The 21,332-nt window shown below is 47.0% G+C and overlaps 1 protein-coding gene across 1 annotated transcript in view; it reads left to right on the top strand.

The window, feature by feature from the left end:
* Nucleotides 1-17,650, top strand: part of TMEM51 (transmembrane protein 51) — a 59,302-nt gene extending 41,652 nt beyond the window's left edge. Inside the window, exons 2-4 of the mRNA XM_019976753.2 lie at nucleotides 7,824-7,887; nucleotides 12,861-13,383; nucleotides 16,502-17,650. Of these exons, the coding sequence (XP_019832312.2) occupies nucleotides 13,046-13,383; nucleotides 16,502-16,910 (747 nt within the window). The 5' untranslated portion in view covers nucleotides 7,824-7,887; nucleotides 12,861-13,045 and the 3' untranslated portion in view covers nucleotides 16,911-17,650. The remainder of the gene's footprint in view (nucleotides 1-7,823; nucleotides 7,888-12,860; nucleotides 13,384-16,501) is intronic.
* Nucleotides 17,651-21,332: the final 3,682 nt, after the last annotated feature.

The following is a 21,332-nucleotide window of genomic DNA, read 5'->3' as shown; positions in this document are numbered from 1 at the left end:
GCTGCAGTCCGTGGGGTCGCAAAGAGTCGGACACAACTGAGCGACTTCACTTTCACTTTTCATTTTCATGCATTGGAGAAGGAAATGGCAACCCACTCCAGTGTTCTTGCCTAGAGAATCCCAGGGATGGGGGAGCCTGGTGGGCTGCCGTCTATGGGGTCGCACAGAGTCGGACACGACTGAAGTGACTTAGCAGCAGCAGCAGCAGCCTATCCCTTCTCCAGGGGATCTTCCCGACCCAGGAATTGAACCAGGGTCGTCTTCATTGCAGGCAGATTCTTACCAGCTGAGCTACTGGGCACTTGGTAAGTGCTTAGGAAATATTTAAGGGTGTTGCTACAATTCCAAAATGTAACTGCTGGAGAAAGAATTGAATATGTCAGGTGATTTCCTAAAAAATCAGAAGCAGGTAGAGAGAGGGAGCTGGAGATGGCAGCTCTGGCTAAAATGCTTCCAGTGGGAATCACTGGTGGAAAGTGGAGAGGAGGGAGTAGGGAGGGGGTTGGGCGGCTCAACTGTGTTCCCAAAGGGCTCTTGGCAGAAGGTTTGGGAACCACTTCTATGGAGGCAACATTGCTGTAGCTAAAAAAGAAAATGTCCAGATATGGGCAGGATAAACTTTCTCAAACTGTGTCCTAATCTCCAGAATCAGAGCCAGTCTGATAAAGGCCTGGGAACAGGGAGGGTTTGGATCTACAGGATTCATCGGCCCTCAGAGGTCTGTCTCCTCCACACACCTCTGGTTGTTAAAACCCCCTCATAGAAAGACTACATAAAATAAACATCTGCCTTGCTTTGGCCTCACAGTTTAGGAACTTTAGCTTTGAGCCACCAGGAGAGCCTGCTGATACAAGCCTGAGAGTGTTTGCCTTTTATCACACTTTCTGTCCAAGCAAAGTTAGAACAGGTGCTGACTTGGCTCACGAGCAGAATCGTGGGTTAACCTGTAAACCAGGTCAAAGAGTGCCAGGATGCCCAGCCTCCCTCCAGCCCAGTCCCAGAAGGAATGGGTGCAAAATTCACCAAGTGATTGGTTTGGTCAAGAGTAAGGAACTGTACCTGATTAAACCAACTGTTAGGTAAGTAAACAGCCTGAGTGTTGGCAGGTGCCACAGAACACGAATGCTGCTTGTATTCATTTCCTGTGGCTGCTATAAGGAACTACCACCTCAAACTTGGGGATGGAAAACAACGCAGATTTATTCTCTTGCAGTCAGGTTCATGGGCTAAAGTCAGAGGGGCTAGTTGCTTCTGGAGGCTCGGGGGAGAATCCCAGTCCTTGTCTTTCCCACTGTAACAGCCCAGGGAGGTAGATCCCAGCGGGGTGGTGGTGTTGGTAGTTCGGTCGCTAAGTCGTGTCCGACTCTTGCAACCCCATGGACTGTGGCCCGTCAGGCTCCTCTGTCCATAGGATTTTCCAGGCAAGAATACTGCAGTGGGCTGCCATTCTTTCTTCAGGGGATCTTCCTGACCCAGGGATCGAAACTGCATATACTGCATTGCAGGTTCCTGCATTACAAGGGGATACCTTACTTCTGAGCCACCCGTCCCCTCTTACAGATGAGGCAACAGGAGGAGAGGGGTGAGAATTCACCTTTCTAGGTAATGGTTCAGTAGCAGAGCTGAGATGCAAATGCATCTTTGGCCCGGAACCCACTCTGGGAATCCCACCATGTGGAGGGTGGAGTTGACCCTTGCAGTCGCCGTCCATAGTCCCTGATTTTAGAAGTTGTCACCTCTGCCCTCCTCTACTATGTGCTGCAAAATGACTCTTGAGAAGGAAGAACCAAAGGACTCAAGCCGGTGTCCAAAACAGCCTGCTACTCAAGGACAAACAGTGTGTCCAGACTGTGCCCAGGTTCACACGAGCCTGTCTGGCAGCTGGGGGTGGGGGACAGTGAGGTGAGATGTGCTCCAGGCTCTCGTCTATCCCCCTAGTCCTCCCGCCTTCCCAGACTCGGAGCTGCACGTCAGATGCCTGCACTTCTGGTCCCCAGAAGGTCAGCTGTGATGTCTCACTTCATTTGCTCCTCATGCCCAGAGGATAGCCTCAGTGGTGGGACCATAGACCCAGCCCTTAATAATAGCTGCTGCCCTGCCTTGAGAGGAGCTCATCGGGCTTGGCTGAAAGGCTGCTTTTCCATCACCCCACAGATGAGGAAGACCTGAACAAACAGCTGGGCTCAGGGCCACCACCTCTAAGCTGTGAGGCCTGGGACAAGTTCCTCAACCTCTCTGTGCCTCAGTGTATTCAGTGATGATGTGGACAAAGGTGGGGACCACCTCGTCTAGTCGTGGGGCAGGATAAATGAGCTCACTTGTGCAGAACGCTTAGTGTGAGCCTGGCATGCAGTCAGTGTCCAGGAAGCAGCAGCAGGTATTTCATAGTTGCTGATGGTGGGCTGGGGCTGAAGTCGGGGAGGCCAGGTAGGGTGGTCAGTGCCTGTGTTCAGCCCTGCTTGCCAGAGCAGGAGGCCATTGTTGGCGCATTCCCAGAGCCTGGAGAAAGAGTCAGGCTCACTTTGATGGTGACAAGAGCTCTCAGACTCCATCCTGGCAGGGAAACACACAGAGATGTCACATTTCCCGAGAAATATTGAGTGTGGCGGGAGCCCTGGATATCAGGTCCTGGTGCCAGCCCTGTAAGTAGGGTCACATTCCAGCTGCCTGCTTAGTTTCTCTAAGTTTCTTGAGAAACTTAGACAAAAACTTAGTTTCTTGACACTGAGTCAAGGTCCTGAAGAAAAGATACCCGGTTTGTTAACTTGCTCCTTCTGTTTATGGCTCCCGGAGTCTTCAGAGTAAGTTAGTCTTCCTTAATTTCCTTCCTTAATTTCAGCAACACTTGGTGGATTAGCAACGAGACTGAGGACATCAGACCTTATAAAAATTACTGATGTCTTATGTGGGGGAGGGGAAGCTGCCTCTTTTCTCTTCAAGAAGTGGTGCATCCTGGGAGGTGTCTGCTCCCCTTTATATATATCTGCTCCCATATATATGTATGCTTTGTTGCTCATTCATGACCAACTCTTTGTGACCCCATGAACTGTAGCCTGCCAAGCTCCTCCTCCATGGGATTCTCCAGGCAAGAATATGGGAGTGAGTAGCCATTCTCTTCCCTAGGGGATCTTCCTGACCCAGGGATTGAACTCCGGTCTCCTGCATTGCAGGTGGATTCTTTACCATCTGAGCCACCAGGAAAGCCCATCTCCTCCCCCATCTCTGTGCAGTTTTCCAGACTCAGCCCTTCCCACAGGACACTTTATCTCCTCCTGTCCCCAGACTTTGCCCCAGTGAAGTTTACAGATGCCTCCAGGCCCTGCAGAGCTGCTGCTTTATCCTCCTCCTTCCAGCCCCCTTCAAAGTGAATTGGTTGCTCTTTCTATAGGCTCTTTGGATACGCCCTGTTTTAGCAGTGCTGGGTAGTGATGAAAAGCATGGGCTTTAGAATCAGACATAACCTACTCCTGCCTTGTACTAGCTGTGTGGCGTCTGACCAGTTATGTTCCCTCTCTGAACTTCACTGTCCTAAATGGAACTGCTGCTGCTGCTGAGTCACTTCAGTAGTGTCCGACTCTGTGCGACCCCATAGATAGCAGCCCACCAGGATGCCCCGTCCCTGGGATTCTCCAGGCAAGAACACTGGAGTGAGTTGCCATTTCCTTCTCCAATGCATGAAAGTGAAAAGTGAAAGTGAAGTCAGTCATGTCTGACCCTCGGCGACCCCATGGACTGCAGCCTTCCAGGCTCCTCCGTCCATGGGATTTTCCAGGCAAGAGTACTGGAGTGGGGTGCCATTGCCTTCTCCGTAAATGGAACTAATAACTATTAAATGATTGGGCACGGAAAGATCTCAACAGAGGGCCTAGCACAGAGTCGGCATTCAACACATGACATTCAACATCTCTCACCTGGTGCTGACTTCCCTTCTAAGAAGAAGAGTAACCCGTCTTTCTGCTGGACTGTGAAAGTAGTCTCACCCATCTGTGCATCCTCCAAAGCCCCAGGCGCACAGTAGGGACCCATGAGTTGTTGGGGCTAGATTCTTTAAAAAGCCAGTTTAAAAGAAATGCACACTTGTTACCCCTGATGCTTTGGTGATGAAGCATCTCCAGCGGTCATCCGTACATCGCCCATTTCCGGCCTATGTGCGCCCCCTCCCCCCTCGCTGGGAGTGGCCCACAGGGACTAGGCCTTGTGGGAACTGATGTTATATAAGGGGAAAGAAGTGGCCTTCAGAGTCAGATTTGATTGTGCATCTTGACTCTGCAGCTTTCAGCTGTGTGGCCCAGGGCAAAATGCTTAACCTCTCTGAGACTCAGAGGTCCTGGGGCTAATCCTCTTTGAAGGGCACCTCTGAGGCTTGGATACCTTTAGAAAGGGTACTTGTCTCCTTCTTGAACTGTTCCTATTATTATCCTTACTCTGTCTCTCAATTCACTCAGTACCCTTTCTTTTTCATTATCCTATCAGCTCTCTGGTTCAGGCAGCCCTCCCCGCTCCTCTGACTTTATGACTCATTTGCACAGTGCTCTTCATTTTTTCCCGAGTGCACAGTCTACAAGAACCTGTCCTAAAAGAACAGGAACCTGACACTCTCTGACCTCAGGGGAGATGGCCTGAAACTCCCAGGAGGGACGGGGCTGCGGCAGAGGTTGCTCAGAGCCTTTCTTCCAGCCCGCACCCCCTCCCCACGGCAGGGGACTGGAGCTCGGTGACAAAAGTGATTGTGAGCTGAAACTTGGCAGAAAGGGCCTCACTGAATTCCTCCTTTGTGACGGAAATGTAGCACAGCCTGGTCCCTGCGAATGGAGCCGGGGATCCCTTTCCCAATTATGCAGCTTGGCAGAGAGAGGTTGGGGCGCAGGGAGAATGGTCAAGGAGCCTCTTTGTCATGGGGGCTGGTTATGCTGCCAGACACCTCTGACTGCTGAGATCTCCTCCCCCGGGTGGGCTGGACACTTCTGGAACTGTGCCTTCCAGGGCCAGAGAACAGAGCTCAGAGGCCACATGAGGGTCCAGAGCACAGCCTAGGTTTCTAAACTGTGTTCCAGAGAATTGCTGGGATTCAGCGGGAGAGGGGCAAGGGAAGGCTTGCCCATCAACACTTGGGACACTGTGCTGTTTCAGCCAGAGCAGTGCTGTCTTCTGTTGTTCGATTTTATTTAAATTGTTATCTCTATACTGTCTCTAGGGCTTCCCTGGTGGCTCAGCTGGTAAAGAATGCAGCAGACCTCTTGCAATCAGGAGACCCAGGTTCAATCCCTAGGTCAGGAAGATTCCCTGGAGAAGGAAAATGGCAACCCACTCCAGTATTCTTGCCTGGGAAAATCCCATGGATGCAGGAGTCTGGCAGGTCCACGTGTTCACAAGAGTCAGACACGACTTAGCAGCTACAGCACCACCACATACAGTCTCTGTCTATATACTGAAAAGTGAAAGTGAAAGTCGCTCAGTCCTGTCCGGCTTTTTGCGACCCCATGAACTATACAGTCCATGGAATTCTCCAGGCCAGAATACTGGAGTGGGTAGCATTTTCCTTCTCCAGGGGATCTTCCCAAACTAGGGATCAAACTCAGGTCTCCCACATTGCAGGCAGATTCTTTACCAGCTGAGCCACCAGGGAAGCCCGCGTCTGTATAGAAAGAGATCCTAAGTGTGAACTGGTGATAAGTATCCACCCCCCTCCACAACTTGGGTCTCAGCCAGGTGAGCACTCAGATGTTAGAGCCGTGGTGGGGCTCAGCCCTCTCTTCCCCTCAACTCTCCAGAGAAATCCCTTGACCTGGCTGTAGCTGGTTAGCCAAGGATGTGTGTGGGAATAAAGACAGCAGATGCCCAGGTTGGAGGAGCAAAGCTCAGGGTGCTCACCTACCTGCTAGGAAGACCAGGGGCCAGGTGAAACCTCAAACCCCACCAGGAAATACTGACAGAGTCAATGTCTTGGGTCAGAATGGAAGTCGCATTTAGCCTGGGTGACTTTCCCGTGTTGTTGGGAAATCATTTGCATAAGGACATAAGACTTGGATATCCTGAAAATTAGCTCTATCTAATCCTGTCCCCCTCGATGCCAACCTTGGACTAGGCATTTTCCCTAATGGATACAGGATATCAGTTAAACTTTTTAACTTGCTAGATAGTCGTTCATTCATTCTACAATAGTTATTAAGCACCTGTTAACTAAGAGTTAATAACTAAGTCTGTTAATAGCAAGACTGTGCTACAGTCTTGACACAAGGTGCTGAGTGCTGGGTATACAGAAATGAACAAGGCGAATGGGACTTTTCTGTCAAGGCGTTTACACTCCAGTGGGGAGACAATAGGAAAGCAAAGCAAGGCTGTTGTAGACTGAGGTAACATCATCCATCCATAGGAAGGAATGTCATAAGTACCAAAACATGGGGCTTGAGAGTAGCTGGGTAAGGGAGAGGATAGTGTAGTGTGATCAAAGAAATCCTCGCTGAGGAGGTGGCATTTAAGCTAAAAGACAGAAGCGGTAAGGAAATGGATAAACAAAAAAGACAGGTAGATGGGAGGGAGGTTCAAGAGGGAGGAGACATATGTATACCTGTGGCTGATTCATGTTGATGTATGGCAGAAAGCAGCACAATATTATAAAACAAATATCTTGCAATAAAAAAATTTTTTAAGAGATTTTAAAAAAGGGTGGGGGAGGAAGTTTATAAAAGGAAGACTAGAAAAATAAATACATCATGCTCAAATCCAGAAAAAAAAAGGACAGAAGAGTTTCAGGCATTGGGAGCAGTAAGTGCAAAGGCCCTGCAGCAGGATGTGCTTAATGCGACTAGAAACAGACAGGAAGCCCCCTGAGGGTTGGTGAGTCAAGAGATAAGAGGCAAGAGCCCAGTCCAATCTGGTGGGATTTGAAGGCCACAGCAAAGGAGTTCGAATTTTATGCTAAGAACAATGGAAAGGTATCAACTCTCAGAATCTCCTACTGTAAAATATTCCAGCCAATCAAAAGAGTATATATAGGTATATATATATATGTTTAATGAATAATTTAATGAACACCCAGGTACCCTTCACTATTCCTCCTCGACACCATTTCTCACTCCTCCAGGGAGATACCTGTTGTCCTCAATTTTAATTCATAATTTTGCCTTTCTTCCTAATAATTACAGAGATAAAGCAATACATTGCCTGGTTTTGAACTACATATAAATAGAATCATGCTATGTGTGTTCTGCAATATGCTTTCCTGTTCAGCCTCACATGTTGTCAGAATGGTCTGTGCTGGTGCATGGAGCTGCGGTTTATTCCTTTTCTCTGCTGCATCATACTCCAGTGGACCATAACTGCATAGTCAGCTACTGTCAGGGTTTATCTTTTCTCCTGGGACATGACATTATTTGATTTTCTAATGTTGAATCAACTATGCATTATTGGGATAAACGTTTTTGAAAAATGTGGTTGGATTCCATTTGCTGATATTTTGTTTAGGATTTTTGTTTCTGCACTGGCAGATCAGCTTCACCTGTCATTTTCCTTTCCTGCCTTGTTGCTTTTGGGGTCAAGATTGCACATTCCCCATAAAGTGACCTGGGGAGTGTTTCTCCTTTTACTCTCCAGAGCACTTGTATAGGTTGGAGAAACCCATGGAAAGATTTCATCAGTGTGACTGCCATGTCATCATCCTTTTGCAGCCCTAGTCTTGTTAGAGTCTTGGCTTCTTTTGATATAACTTTTCTTGCATGTGCCTTCTCCCCCAAAAGCGAAGAAAACACGTGCCTCCCGCATGAGTACCTCAACTTGACATGGTCACAGCGTACTTAGAAAGCTGCTTTTCTGGTTTTTTACAGGTGGGTCCTTAACACAAGATTTTTAGCATGAAGAGTTGTCAACTGCCTCCCCAGCTAACCACAGGTAGGTGCCTCTCTTAACTGGTTCACAGCTTTCTTGAAAACCTAAATACAGGATCATTCGTTCATCTCTTAGGGCTGCCTCGAACCTGAGTTGTGATGGACCCAATTCCTGGGTCCCAAGGTGAGTCTGGGCCAGCTGGGACCTCAGGCTGCTCACCAAGGCTGCTCTGTTTTAAGGACATCTTGGAAACTATGTGACCCAAATCCTCTAAGCACAAAATTAGCTTCTTTCCATTATTTTTGAAAGGGAAAGAACAACATGCTAAATATAACGTGGGTCAACAAGCCAGAAACAAGATAAATAGCCACCAGCTGCACGTTGGGGAGCTGGGTCTCCACGCCCCACGGTGAACCTTCGAGGTCTTGGTTTCCAGAGGGTGGGAGGAACCAGCAAAGGGTCTGAAGCTACCGTTGGACACAAAACCCTGCCGCAAACCCAAAAAACAAATGCCTTCATTTTGTTTTCTTATTTGAAAAACAACACATTTCTGTGTTTTCTAGTTATTACCCTCCCAAGGAGAAAACGAAAATAAAAACCATTCTGATCCCAACACCCAGAGAAAATAACTATAAACGTTGTGGCTTGTATCATTTGAGTGTTTTGAAATTTAATGTAACACATTCAGTGGTGTCTCTCCCAAGCCTTTATTCCCCACTATCCTTCTTTCTTTTTAGATGTTCTTTTTCTAGTGCTCCCCCACCCCGCCACTCCATAAAACTTTAATACCAGATAGGCTGAGTATCTATGTACCATGGAGGGCCACAAACTTTGTAACAATTAAGATTATTTTACACCATCCCCAAGAGCCAATTTTCCCCCCTTGTGGGTGAGCTCACCCCATGGAGAATGCAGGCTTTAAATAATACTAAATAACAAACCTTCCTGTAGGATCTCACTGTGTGCTGGTCACATACTGTTCTGGGTACTTTATGTACATTTACTTGTTGACTTATCATACCTTTCCTATGAGGTTGAGTCCTAGAGAGCTTTTATCTGCATCTTAACAGTTGTAGAAACTGAGGCACAGGGAGGTTAAGTCATTTGTCCAAGGTCACTCAGCTGGGAAGGTGCAGAGAGCCCAGGCAGCCTGGTTCCACAGCTCACACTTAACCACCAAGCTGTGTTGCCTTAAGACAATACATTCTAACTGTAAAAAATTCAGACTACAGAAATAGAGTATGTAGGTCTTTTGTCTCTAAAAAATACAGAAATAGAGTAAAAGTTACACTTCCTAAGCCCCCTTCATCCCCAGAAACAATCTTTGGCACAAGTTTGGAATGTGTCTCTCATCTGGGATTTTACATATATGTTTACATATATGAAATATATTGCCTCTTTATTTTAACATAAGTAAAATCATTCAGCCTTTTCCCCTATATATTCATATGAATAATACATGCCCATGTACAGAGCTTTATAAAAATTAGGATCACACTGAACATACTCTTATTTGATTTTAAAATCTATCATCAGCTGCTTTGAGACCATAATTCAGTAAGTGCGTATTTTATTTAACCAGATCCAGACTAGTGGCTGTTGAAGTAGTTTCTAGTTTCCCACTGCTATCAAGTTAGGATGAATATCCTTGCCCTGTACATAATTCTTAGAAGTTGGAATGACAGAGCTTGAGGGTATAAACATTTTTGAAACTTTTGATCCCTAAATGCCAAAACTTGCCACCCAGAAAAACTGTATGAAATCGCCCATCCCAACACCCTCACCCACACTGAGTATTACTGCCGGTTTTCAGTCATTGACAACAGGCCAAGAATGTGTTCGTTCTGACGTTTTCATCTCTGCCCATGTCCCTCATCAGGGGCCTGTTTTACTCATGTGACAGCACAAAGCAAAACTTGAATTGAGAATGAATGAGAGCGAGGAGCCAGTTAGGGTAATGTGGCCACATCACTGAGTTAATAAACAGGTTGTCAGCCTCCCCGGTAAGAGGCCTGGCTGTCCAGCCCTGAGCAGGTGCTCAGTGAATAGTTTCTTCTTCTCTCCTGCTTCCAGCACAAGGCTCAGGCTGCATCTCTCTACCACTGAGCCCCCTAGTTCTGACCTTTGTCTCCAATCCATTTGGCAGAACCGAGGCATTGCTAGGGCTGCGAAACCCCTCATCCTTCCCTTCGCTGGCCATGAGTGATGTGAGAAGCACACCGCCTTGTGTATACAGTAGGCGATTAGCAGCTGGCCTCACTGCAAGTGTCTCCGACAGGATTCTTGTTCAGTGTTCTGCATGCACACACGAGCATGGTCATACACCAGCACACGGGCATGTGTGTGCATGTATGTACACACTTGTACCCACCCATATAGTATAGCACATTCAGGAGGCAGACCCTCATATGTGAAGTGGGGCTTCTCTCTCACAAGATTCTCCATATGCCCTCCAGCCTGAGTTAGGACTCCCGGCTGCCTAGTGCCACAGTTCCTGTACTTTCTTCTCATTATTTTTTTAATTTTTAAAAATTTTATTACTTTATTTTTGGCTGTGGGTCTTCATTGGTTTTATTTTGTGGGTCTTCGTTGCCGCGGGGACTTCAGTTGCAGTGAGAGGGGGCTACTCTAGTTAATGTGGCAGGCTTCTCACTGCAGTAGCTTCTCTTGTTGCAGAGCCAGGCTGTAGGGCACATGGGCTCAGTAGTTGTGGCTCCTGGGCTCTAGAGCACAGGCTCAGGACTTGTGGCCCACGGGTTTAGTTGCTCCGTGACATGTGGGATCTTCCTGGATCAGGGCTTGAACCAAGGTCTCTGGCATTGGCAGGCGGATTCTTGACCACTGAGCCACCAGGGAAGCCCTTTTTAATATTTTTATTGTGATAAAAATCACATAACGCATACTATTGTAACCATATTTAACTATGCAGTTCAGTGGCACTAAGTACATTCACATTGTTGTGCAACTCTCACCATCAGCACCATCATCCATCTCCCAAATTTTTCATCTTCCAAAACTGAAACCCTGTCCCCATTAAACACTTAAGTCCCCATTCCCCTTCTCCACCTCCACCCCTTGGCCCCTGGCATCTACCAATGTACTTTCTGACTCTATAAATTTGACTATTGTAGGTACCTTATATAAGTGGAGTCAGGTGGCGCTAGTGGTAAAGAATCTGCCTGCCAACGCAGAGATGTAAGAGATGTGGGTTTGATCCCCTGGAGGAGGGCATGGCAACGCACTCTAGTATTCTTGCCTGGAGAATCCCATGGACAGAGGAGCTTGGTGGGCTATAGTCCATGGGGTCCCAAAGATTCGGACATGACTGAAACAACTTAGCACCCAATGTAATTGGAATGCCTTCTTAAGAAGGCATTAAGTTATATTTAACTTAATATATGTCCTAAAAACAGATTATGCCTTATTTTTTCTCTCTCTCTCTCCCTACTTTATTGTTATTCCCTGTGGACTGTTCTCCTGCTGGCCTGAAACCTCCCCGCTAATCCTTAATTTGTTCATCAGTATTTCTCTAGTACTGAACACTGCTTAGCAGGTACATGTGAAATATTTGTTGAGTGGGAGAAAAAAAAAGAAGGAATGGACTTCAAGCCAGTAGAAGATGTTATCCCAATTATTTTTAGAGTATTTTTGAACAAAGTGGCCAGTTTCAGATGGAGCCCAGTACTTGATGAGAAAATATCTCGGCAGCATCAGATTTCACATGGCCTGGTTAGCCATCTTTTTGCAAGGAGCGGAAAGAATGTGGAATGGCAAATAGGGCCTTGCCCATCTAAACAGCTGTAAAGTTTTACTGTTCTGCAAAGATTGCTGTGGCAGGGATAATGTATTGAGGAGTAATTAGCCAGGAGCCTTACTCGCTGGTCCTCCAGCCCCCTGAAAGTGTTCCAATCTCAAACCTTCAAGTCACTGGCTTATCAGGCTCCCTCTCCCTGCCAGCAAATTGTTACAGACTCCCAGCTGATTGATCCCATGAGCACAAGGTCTCGGAGCTGCTTCACAAGACAGGGTTTTTCATCCAGCTGGGCACAACAGCTAAGATGATGGATGTGCAGGTTTCTGCCCCTTTAAGAAAAGCAAAACTCAGAACTTCCCTGGCAGTGCAGTGGTTAAGACTCCCTGCTCCACATACAGGGGGCACAGATTCCATTCCTTGGTTGGGGAACTAAGATCCCGCATGCCACACATGCCGTGCCAGCCAAAAATAAACGGAAAAGCACCCTTTAAGAGAGAAGGGAAAAAAAAAAAGGTAAAACTCCATGTGGCTGAAAAGAAGCATGCCTTGCAGGACAGCTTCATCTGGCTATTTCATTCATTTGATTCAGCAGGCATTGGGGGAGGGAGGGTGCTGCTATGTTCCAGGAGCAAAGTGGAAAAGAAGTGGTCACAGAAAGAAAGAGATTTGCCACAGAAGATCCTGGGGGCTTGTGGGAGACACAGAAGGGCAGCTGAGCAGGGCTGATCAAAGAAGGGCAGAAACCCTGGAGGGAGTTTGCGAGGGAGAGTGAAGTGCAAGATGAGTGGGAGAGGCAGGGTCAGGTTGAGCCCGCCATGAGCAGGATTCCAAGGAGCCTGGATTTTGTGCTGCAGACAATGGGAAGCTACTTCCACTGGGTCACATCATGACTGATGCCGGTCAGCCAGGCAATATTGACATGGCTCAGGAAGCCATGGTTCACTCTCGCCGTAGCTGGTGAGAGGCTGAGATTGTACTGCACTTCACTAAATCCCACAAAATATCTGGATGACCAGCAGCTCTGACCTTTCTGGCTTCCCGCAGGGAAAGGTCTGGCTTCTCCTTTTCAGGTTGGGGAGGCAGATCACAGAAGGAGCAGGGCACGTAAGACGTCTGGAATGCATCAGAGGCAAGCCCAGCCCTGGCCATGACTCAGTCCTGCCTCCCCCTACCCCTCAACCCCGCCCCGACCCCGTCCCTAGTCAGGAGCACAGCCACCGCATTCAGCAGAGCGCCTTGAATCAGAAATGACTTTGCTCTCTCCTCTCTGCTTTCCTCGCAGACCTCCCAGACGCAGCCGTCTACACAGGATGCCTTGTGTTGGCTTGCAACCATCCCTCGAGAGTCCAGCCGCCGTTTTTTTAGTGTGGCCCTAGGGCTTTCGTTCAGGACGTTTTGTTGCAGCTGCTGCTTTTTATTTATTTATTTTCTCTCTTTGAACCTGGACCTTGCCCCGCTCCTGCTGGCATGATGGCCCAGTCCAAAGCCAACGGCTCGCACTATGCGCTGACTGCCATCGGCCTGGGGATGCTGGTCCTTGGGATCATCATGGCCATGTGGAACCTGGTCCCTGGGTTCAGCAACGCAGAAAAGCCGGCTGCTCAGGGGAACAAGACGGAGGTAGGAAGTGGCATCCTTAAGAGCAAGACCTTCTCTGTGGCCTACGTGCTGGTTGGGGCCGGCGTGATGCTACTCCTGCTCTCAATCTGCCTGAGCATCCGGGACAAGAGGAAGCAGCGGCAGGGCGAGGAGCTGGCACACATCCAGCACCCAGGGGTCGAACCGCACGCCCATGAGGAGGACAGGTGAGGATGGCCGACCGGACCCGGACTGGGGATGGACACGCACACCCACATGCATACCCACAGGCTCAGGACTCAACAATGGTGAGAACATTTTAATCTAAGGGGCTGTCTCCCATGACCGCTTCTGTGAAACAGTTTATCGTTTTACAAATGACTTTATCTTTTGATCCCAGAGTTTCCCAAATAATATGGTTTGAATGAATGATTACAGTTGTGTCAAGATTCTGACACACCCTCCAGGGGATCTGCATGGCAGCTGGGGTGGCCAGAGCCTGTCCCCTGGAAGCTAGTCCATTTACCCCCAGTGTCCTGGATGTTTATGCTTTGAGTTGAAAGGTTGGGAAGCAAGGTTCTATTTGACAAAAAAAAAATGCTACAGACACATTTAAAAAGCAAGTGCTGAATTGGGGGCATAAGATAAAAGTTGATACCCCAAGTATAAAAAGAGCACTACTTGTATAAAATAGATAACTGATGAGAACCTACTGTATAGCATGGGGTGGGGTGGGGGGAAGAAGGCACAGTCTGTTTGTAGGACAGATATTAAGTTAACCTTAAAAATGCATTCCAATATACAACAGATGCAAATACTGTTTGATTCCACTTATACAAGGCACCTAGAGTAGTACCTCACATTCATAGAGTTAGAAAGTACATTGATAGATGCCAGGGCCCAGAGGTTGGGGAGGTAGCGGGTAGGGGTAGGGATGGGGAATGGAGACTTAGTGTTTAATGGGGAGAGTTTCAGTTTAGAGAGGTGAAAAATTTGGGAAATGGATGATGGTGAGACATGCACAACACTGTGAATGGACTAGTGCCACTGAAATACACAGTTAAAATACGGTTAAAATAGTATGCTTTATATTATGTGATTTTTATCACAATAAAAAAAAAATTTTTTAAGATGCCTTACAAATGAATGTTAAAGAACACACGGTTGGAAAATGGACCAAGAACACGAACAAGCATTTCACAGACATTCAAATGATAGTTGTTCAGTCTCATTAGTCAGGAAATACAAACAACCAACAAAAGGCATTGTAATTCTTTGCCTATCTGCTGGCCAACATAGACTGTACTCCGGGTTAAAGATTTGTCAGGAAGTGGGTTGCTAATGAGGGGCTGGTTGACATAGCCTTACTGAAGGGGAATTCACTGTAACCGGCGTTTTAAAGATGTGTGCGCCTATCAGTTACCTTCCTAAGAGCTTATCTTTGGGACACAGTCACACAAGTGCAAAGGGGTCTGTACTCATAGATTTACCAGAGCATTGCTGAAAATAGCATAGACAGATGTGACTACTAAATATCCATCAGTCGAGCTAAATTATAACATGCCCATTCACTAGAATTCTCTGCAGCCACTGCCAAACTATATTTGTTAATGTGAATCTGTATCTCTGAGAAAAGGAGGTTTATAACACAGCATGTTAAGGTCTTCATCACATCAGACATTGTGGCTATGGGACTAGAGAAGGATCTGGAAAGGTGTATAGCAGAATGTTGTTATTGTTCAGCCGCTAAATCGTATCCAACTCTTTGCGATCCCGTGAACTGAAGCACACCAGGCTTCCCTGTCCTTCACTATCTCCCAGAACTTGCTTAAACTCAAGTCCATTGAGTCAGTAATGCCACCAACCATCTCGTCTTCTGTTACCCCCTTCTCCTGCCTTCATTCTTTCCCAGCATCAGGGTCTTTTCCAATGAGTTGGCTCTTCCCATCAGGTGGCCAAAGTATTGAAGCTTCAGCTTCAACATCAGTCCTTCCAATGAATATTCAGGACTGATTTCCTATAGGATTGACTGGTTTGATTTCTTTGCAGTCCAAGGGATTCTCAAGAGTCTTCTTCAATACCACAACTCAGAAGCATCAATTCTTCAGTGCTCAGCCTTCTTTATGGTCCAACTCTCACATCCATACATGACTAATGGAAAGATCATAGCTTTGACTATATGGACCTTTGTTGGCAAAGTGATGTCTCTGCTTCTTAATATGCTGTCTAGGTTTGTCATAGCTTTTCTTTCAAGGAGCAAGTATCTTAATTTTGTGGCTGCAATCATCATCCACAGTGATTTTGGAGTCCAAGAAAATAAAACCTGTCACTGTTTCCACTTTTTCTCCATCTATTTGCCATGAAGTGACAGGACCAGATACTATGATCTTCGTTTTTTGAATGTTGAGTTTTAAGCCAGCTTTTTCACTATCCTTTTTCACTCTCATCAAGAGGCTCATTAGTCCCTCTTCACTTTCTGCCTTTAGGTATCATCTGCATATCTGAGGTTGTTGATATTTCTCCTGGCAATCTAAGTATTTTTATATTCTTTATTAAATTTTTCTGTAGTGTTTGAATTTTCAGTAAGAATGTCTTATCTTTCTAGTGGAATGGGAGATGTTTTTATTTTGGAAAAATTAAACAAATTTTCTGAAAGTAAAAGATAATCAGGCATATTCTAGAAAACTTGGGAAATACAAAAAAGAGCAAAGAAGGAAAACTAGTCACCCATCATTAAAGGTATGACCAAGTCCCTTGACCTCAATGTATCTGTTTTCCCATCCATAAAATGAAAAGTGTTAACCTCCCCTGCTTTTTAGCCCAAATGTAACAGCATGCCAGGTGGGCTATTCTGATGCCCAGATGGGCGTCCTTTGACCATAGACAACATAAACATACATGAAACAGGTGCCAATTTGAAGCAAAATGGTTGTTCCTGGGTAGAGAAAGAATATCTGGAATATAAAATTTACATGTATCTCAAATTATTCTGTAATTTCCCATCCATAAAATGGGTATACCAATATTGGGCTGGCCAAAAAGTTCATTTGGGTTTTCCATATTATCCAGTGGAAAAGCCCAAACAAACTTTCTGGCCAACCCAATAGAACCTAACTCATAGTGTCTTTAGGAAGATGACATTAGTTTATATGTACTTAGAACAGTGTCTGGCTTGTAGCCAATAGGTGAAGTGATAGCTCTTATTCCTCCTTGGATACACCTGTTATTAACAAGGCTGGTATCCGGGGTCCCAGTGGCAACATGTGGTCTGGGATCTGTCTCTTTGTGATCGTAAGTGACTCGAGCACATGCTAACCATCCCATGTCTGTGTTGCTATCTTGCAGCCAGGAGGAGGAGGAGGAGGCCTCCTCACGGTACTACGTCCCCAGCTACGAGGAAGTGATGAACACAAACTACGCGGAAGGGAGGGACGCGGACCAGAACCCCCGGATGAGCATCTCTCTCCCCTCCTATGAGTCCTTGACGGGGCTGGATGAGACGAGCCCCACCACAACCAGGGCCGACGTGGAGACCAGCCCAGGGAACCCCCCCGACAGGCAGAACTCCAAGTTGTCCAAACGCCTGAAGCCGCTGAAAGTGAGAAGGATAAAATCCGAAAAGCTTCACCTCAAAGACTTTAGGATCAACCTGCCAGACAAAAACGTGCCTCCTCCCTCCATCGAGCCTTTGACACCCCCCCCACAGTACGATGAGGTCCAGGAGAAGGCCCCTGATGCCCGGCCCCCCGACTGATGGCCCCTTCTGGGCGGATTCCCTCCTGTTTCTCGTCCTCTGCACCAACAGACCCCGAATGAAGCCACTTCAGCCACAGTTGAGAAGCGGAGGGGCCAGGTGTGTACTTAGCTATTTGGATGGGGCCAGGAGCTGAGGGTGTTCTAGGACTGGGGAGTGACTCTGGGGTCCCCAGGACCTCCGGTCACAGGTACATTGGAAAGAGCTGCTGCCCCGGATCTTAAGAAGCTGTGACCCCATCCAGGGAAGCAGTGCCGGCATCTTCCCCTTTGTCCTTCCTTGACATTGAATTGCTGGGGACAATACTCCTCCTTCTGATAAGGAAAGGATACGTAGCAACTGGCTTAGATCATGGCTTTGTTTTGCTTCCACTAGGACTGTTTTGTTTCCCAAAGAAAATAAGTTATGTCTTCACTTTCTCCCTGGAGTCCTGCACTGTGCGTAGGAAAGATGACCGGCTCTACAGAAAGGACACACCCATATCATGAATTAAGCTGAACAAGAGGCTGGATGATTACATGGGGGTGAGACCCAGGTGGGGTTCTCAGAACCCTGATGCCATCGGTTGTTTTGAGGCCTCAAGACCTGAGGATGCATAAGATCCTAGTCTCATTGGTAGACTTTTCCTAGTCTCTCCTATGTATTGGCAAAAAAAAAAAAAAAAAAAGAAAGAAAGCCATCTGAGATGTTCTGTTCCTTCTAAAATGAGCTTTTTGTAATAAAATATTTTATATGTCGTACATTTGGTGCTAGATTACCTTAACAGCTCTTCCAACACTGACTTGCTTAGGGAGAAATCTCACCAATGAGAACAATGCTAGCTAATATATCCTGAACACTTAGTATCCGCCAGGTGCTATGCTAAGCACTTCACATATTTATCCCTGTTCAGCTGTGCCCAGGCCAGGTATTGGGCTTCCCAGGTGGTGCTGGTGGTAAAGAATCTGCCTGCCACTGCAGGAGACGCAAGAGATTCTTCAGTCTCTGGGTCGAGAAGATCCCCTGGAGTAGGAAATGGCAACCTATTCCAATATTCTTGACTGGAAACTTTCATGGAAAGAGGAGTCTGGCAGGCTACAATCCATGGGGCTGAACACAACAGAGCACACACCCACACAAGCCAGGTATTCCTACTGTGGGTTAGTTCATGGAGAATCGGGTTAATTAAGGGGCCCCATGTCACACCACTAATAAGTGGCAGAGCTGGGATTTGAACCTAGGCCCCAGGGCCTTAGTTCTTCCACAGTCTACTGTGCCACTCAGTGGAAAGGGCTCTTTCAGACTTTAAATGAGGACTTGTGTGTCCCAAGTGCTGAGAGTGTCCCTGTCAACCGACATGCCCAACAGAAAATTCTGGATATTTAGACAGCAAGTCCAAAGTTCCCTTTCTGGGACGTGGTTAAGTCCAATGGTTAAGACTCCATGCTTCCAATGTCAGAGGCATGGGTTCAGTTCCTGGGTGGGGAAGTTCCACATGCCATGTGGCATGGCCAAAAATAAAAACCAAAATAAAACACAAAGTTCCCTTCCTGGTGTTGGTGAGCCTGGAGCTGGCTGCTAGGGGTCTGTGTGGCTGGGAGAGCAAATTCTCAGGCCCTGAATGTTTTCCTAAAAGCTCCTGTGGGAGGGAAGGAGCAGCCATTAGAAGGTCAAGCACCTTCTTATAACAGAATTGGCCACAGTGCCGAAATCCCAACCTTTCATTTCCTCATGTAAATTTATAAACAGGAAGCTACAAGGGTCTGCTTGGTGACCTGGGATACCTGGAGGCCTGGTCTGGTCCCAGCCCACCCCTGAGCCACCCAGGGCCTCTCCATGTAACTCTGGGCTGGACTTGCTCTTCATCTACTCCTAATGCTTCTCCTTGATTGGAGGACAAACAGGAGGAAAAAAGAAAGGGGAGGAGCAAGGTTCCAAATGAGCTGAGAAATTACCTTCTAGGGACTTCCCTGGTGGTCCAGTGATTAAGAATCCGCCTCCCAATGGAGGGGACACAGGTTCGATTGCCTAGTTGGGGAACTAAGATCCCACATGCCACCGGGCAACTGAGCCCACATATCACCACTATGCAGCCTGCATTCTAGAGCCTGTGGTCTATAAGAGAAACCCACATGCCACGATGAAGATCTAGCACAAGCAAAATAAAAAAGTAAGTGACCTTCTACAAGGGCTCTTGATCTGGTCTCTGGTAGACATCTGTCAGGGGGTCTACCCAGCCTAGACCCTCCTCAGGAGAGAAAGACATTTGGGGCTTGCAGTAGGTTGCTCTGTGGCCCCAAAGATCTCAGGCTCTAATCCCTAGGACCCAAGAACATTACCTTACAAGGTAAAGTTTTGCAGATGCAATGAAATTAAGGATTTTTGACTTGAGCTTATCCTGGATTATCCAAGTGGGTCCATCCAGAAGTATGCCTGGAGAGACAGGAGGAGATTATATACACAGAAGAGGAGGAAACATTGACCACGGAGGTAGAGACTGGAGTGATGCACCTACAAGTCAAGGGACACCCACAGCCACCAGAGCTGGAAGAGACATGAAATCACTCTTCCCTAGAGCACTCACAGGAGTTCAGTCCTTCTGAAACACCTTGATTTCAGCCCAGCTGATGCTGACTTGGGGCTTTCGGCCCCTAGAACCGTTAAGAGAGTAAGTTTGTTGTTTTAGACCACAACGCTCATGGGAATTCATTATAGTGACTTTAGGAAACCAACAAGGGACTCAATCTTCAACTCATTAGAAACCAGCCCTTGCTTTGCTTCTGGGCTCATCCTATAAGGCATGAGTGCTGTAGAAATTGGGGGCTTCCTAGGTGGCACACAGTGGTAAAGAATCTGCCTGCCAAAGCAGGAGAAACAAGAGATGTGACTTCGGTCCCTGGGTTGGGAAGAGTCCCTTGGAGAAGGAGATGGCAACCTGCTCCAGTATTCTTGCCTGTCAAATTTCATGGATAGAGGAACCTGATGGGCTACAGTCCATGAGGTTGAAAAAGAGTCGGAGATGACTGAGTGTGCGGTGCGCGCGCACACACACACACACACAGAAATTTTTGTTTTTGTATGTTTGGAAATGATCAAGTAGAAAATTATTTTATGTTGCTCAGAGAATAGATTGTAGATACTTAGTAGGTAAACTACAGAGCGTGGATGCACCTCTGTCTAAAAGCAAGGCAGAGAGAATGTTAGCTGGGAATGTGGCAATGAGTTATCTGCAATATTAAATTAAAACCAAAGCAGGATGTCACTTTCACCTCAGAATTCCCCAAGGCACACTCATCCTGTTTGTTCAGACTTATCAGAGCTTTCTATCTTTTGACTATTAAAAAGAGAGCTATAAAGGTGAAGACCAGAAGAAAGACCCTGTTCTCTCCATTGTTGTTTTTGTTCTTAAGGAAAACATAAGAAAGGCAGGGACTTCCCTGGTGGTCCAATGACTAAGACACCACGCTCCCAATGCAGGGGACTCAGATTTGACTCCTGGTCAGGAATCTATTAATAGATCCCATATGCTGCAACTTAAAAGAAAAAAAAAAATCCCACATATTGCAACTAAGAGCCAGTGCAGCCAAATAAATAATCTTTTATAAAAGAAGAAGAAAGGCAGAGAAGCAGGGCAGGGGGGAAAGTCAAGAAGCCACCCACCTGTTCTTGGACCCTAACTGGTCCCAGGGCTATGAAAGAGCAAAGAAAATTCCCCATTACCACTCCCACCCCACCCAAAAGAAAGAATCTCAGCAGCCATGTCAGTGTCCTGTGACCTCCACCCTCTCAAGTCACAGCTGGTAGGTATGTGTTCACCTGACCTAGGACCAATCAGAAGCTAGGCTAGGCTAGGCTCATCTCTCCCAAGTCCCGGAATGGAGATGGCTGGGCCAAGTGGTCTCAGGGATTCAGTCAGTTCAGTCGCTTAGTCATGTCCGACTTTTTGTGACCCCATGAACCAAAATACGCCAGGCCTCCCTGTCCATCACCAACTCCTGGAGCCCACCCAAACCCAAAGTCCATTGAGTCATTGATGCCATCCAACCATCTCATCCTCTGTCGTCCCCTTCTCCTCCTGCCCTCAATCTTTCCCAGCATCAGGATCTTTTCAAATGAGTCATCTCTTTGCATCAGGTAGCCAAAGATCTGGAGTTTCAGCTTCAGCATCAGTCCTTCCAATGAACACCCAGGACTGATCTCCTTTAGGATGGACTGGATGGATCTCCTTGCAGTCCAAGAGACTCTCAAGAGTCTTCTTTTCCAACACCACAGTTCAAAAGCATCAATTCTTCAGTGCTCAGCTTTCTTTATAGTCCAACTCTCACATCCATACATGACCACTGGAAAAACCATAGCCTTGATAAGTGAGTGAAGCAGGGCAAGTTGCTCAGCAGAGAGGGAAGCTGAGTGCTTAAAGAGGCAGAGGTGAAGATGAGACTTCAG

Source organism: Bos indicus, chromosome 16 (genome assembly GCF_029378745.1).
Source record: "Bos indicus isolate NIAB-ARS_2022 breed Sahiwal x Tharparkar chromosome 16, NIAB-ARS_B.indTharparkar_mat_pri_1.0, whole genome shotgun sequence".
NCBI classification, from domain to species: Eukaryota; Metazoa; Chordata; class Mammalia; order Artiodactyla; family Bovidae; genus Bos; species Bos indicus.
The sequence above is the reverse complement of the archived record's forward strand: the minus strand, read 5'-3'. Positions and strand labels throughout refer to the sequence as shown.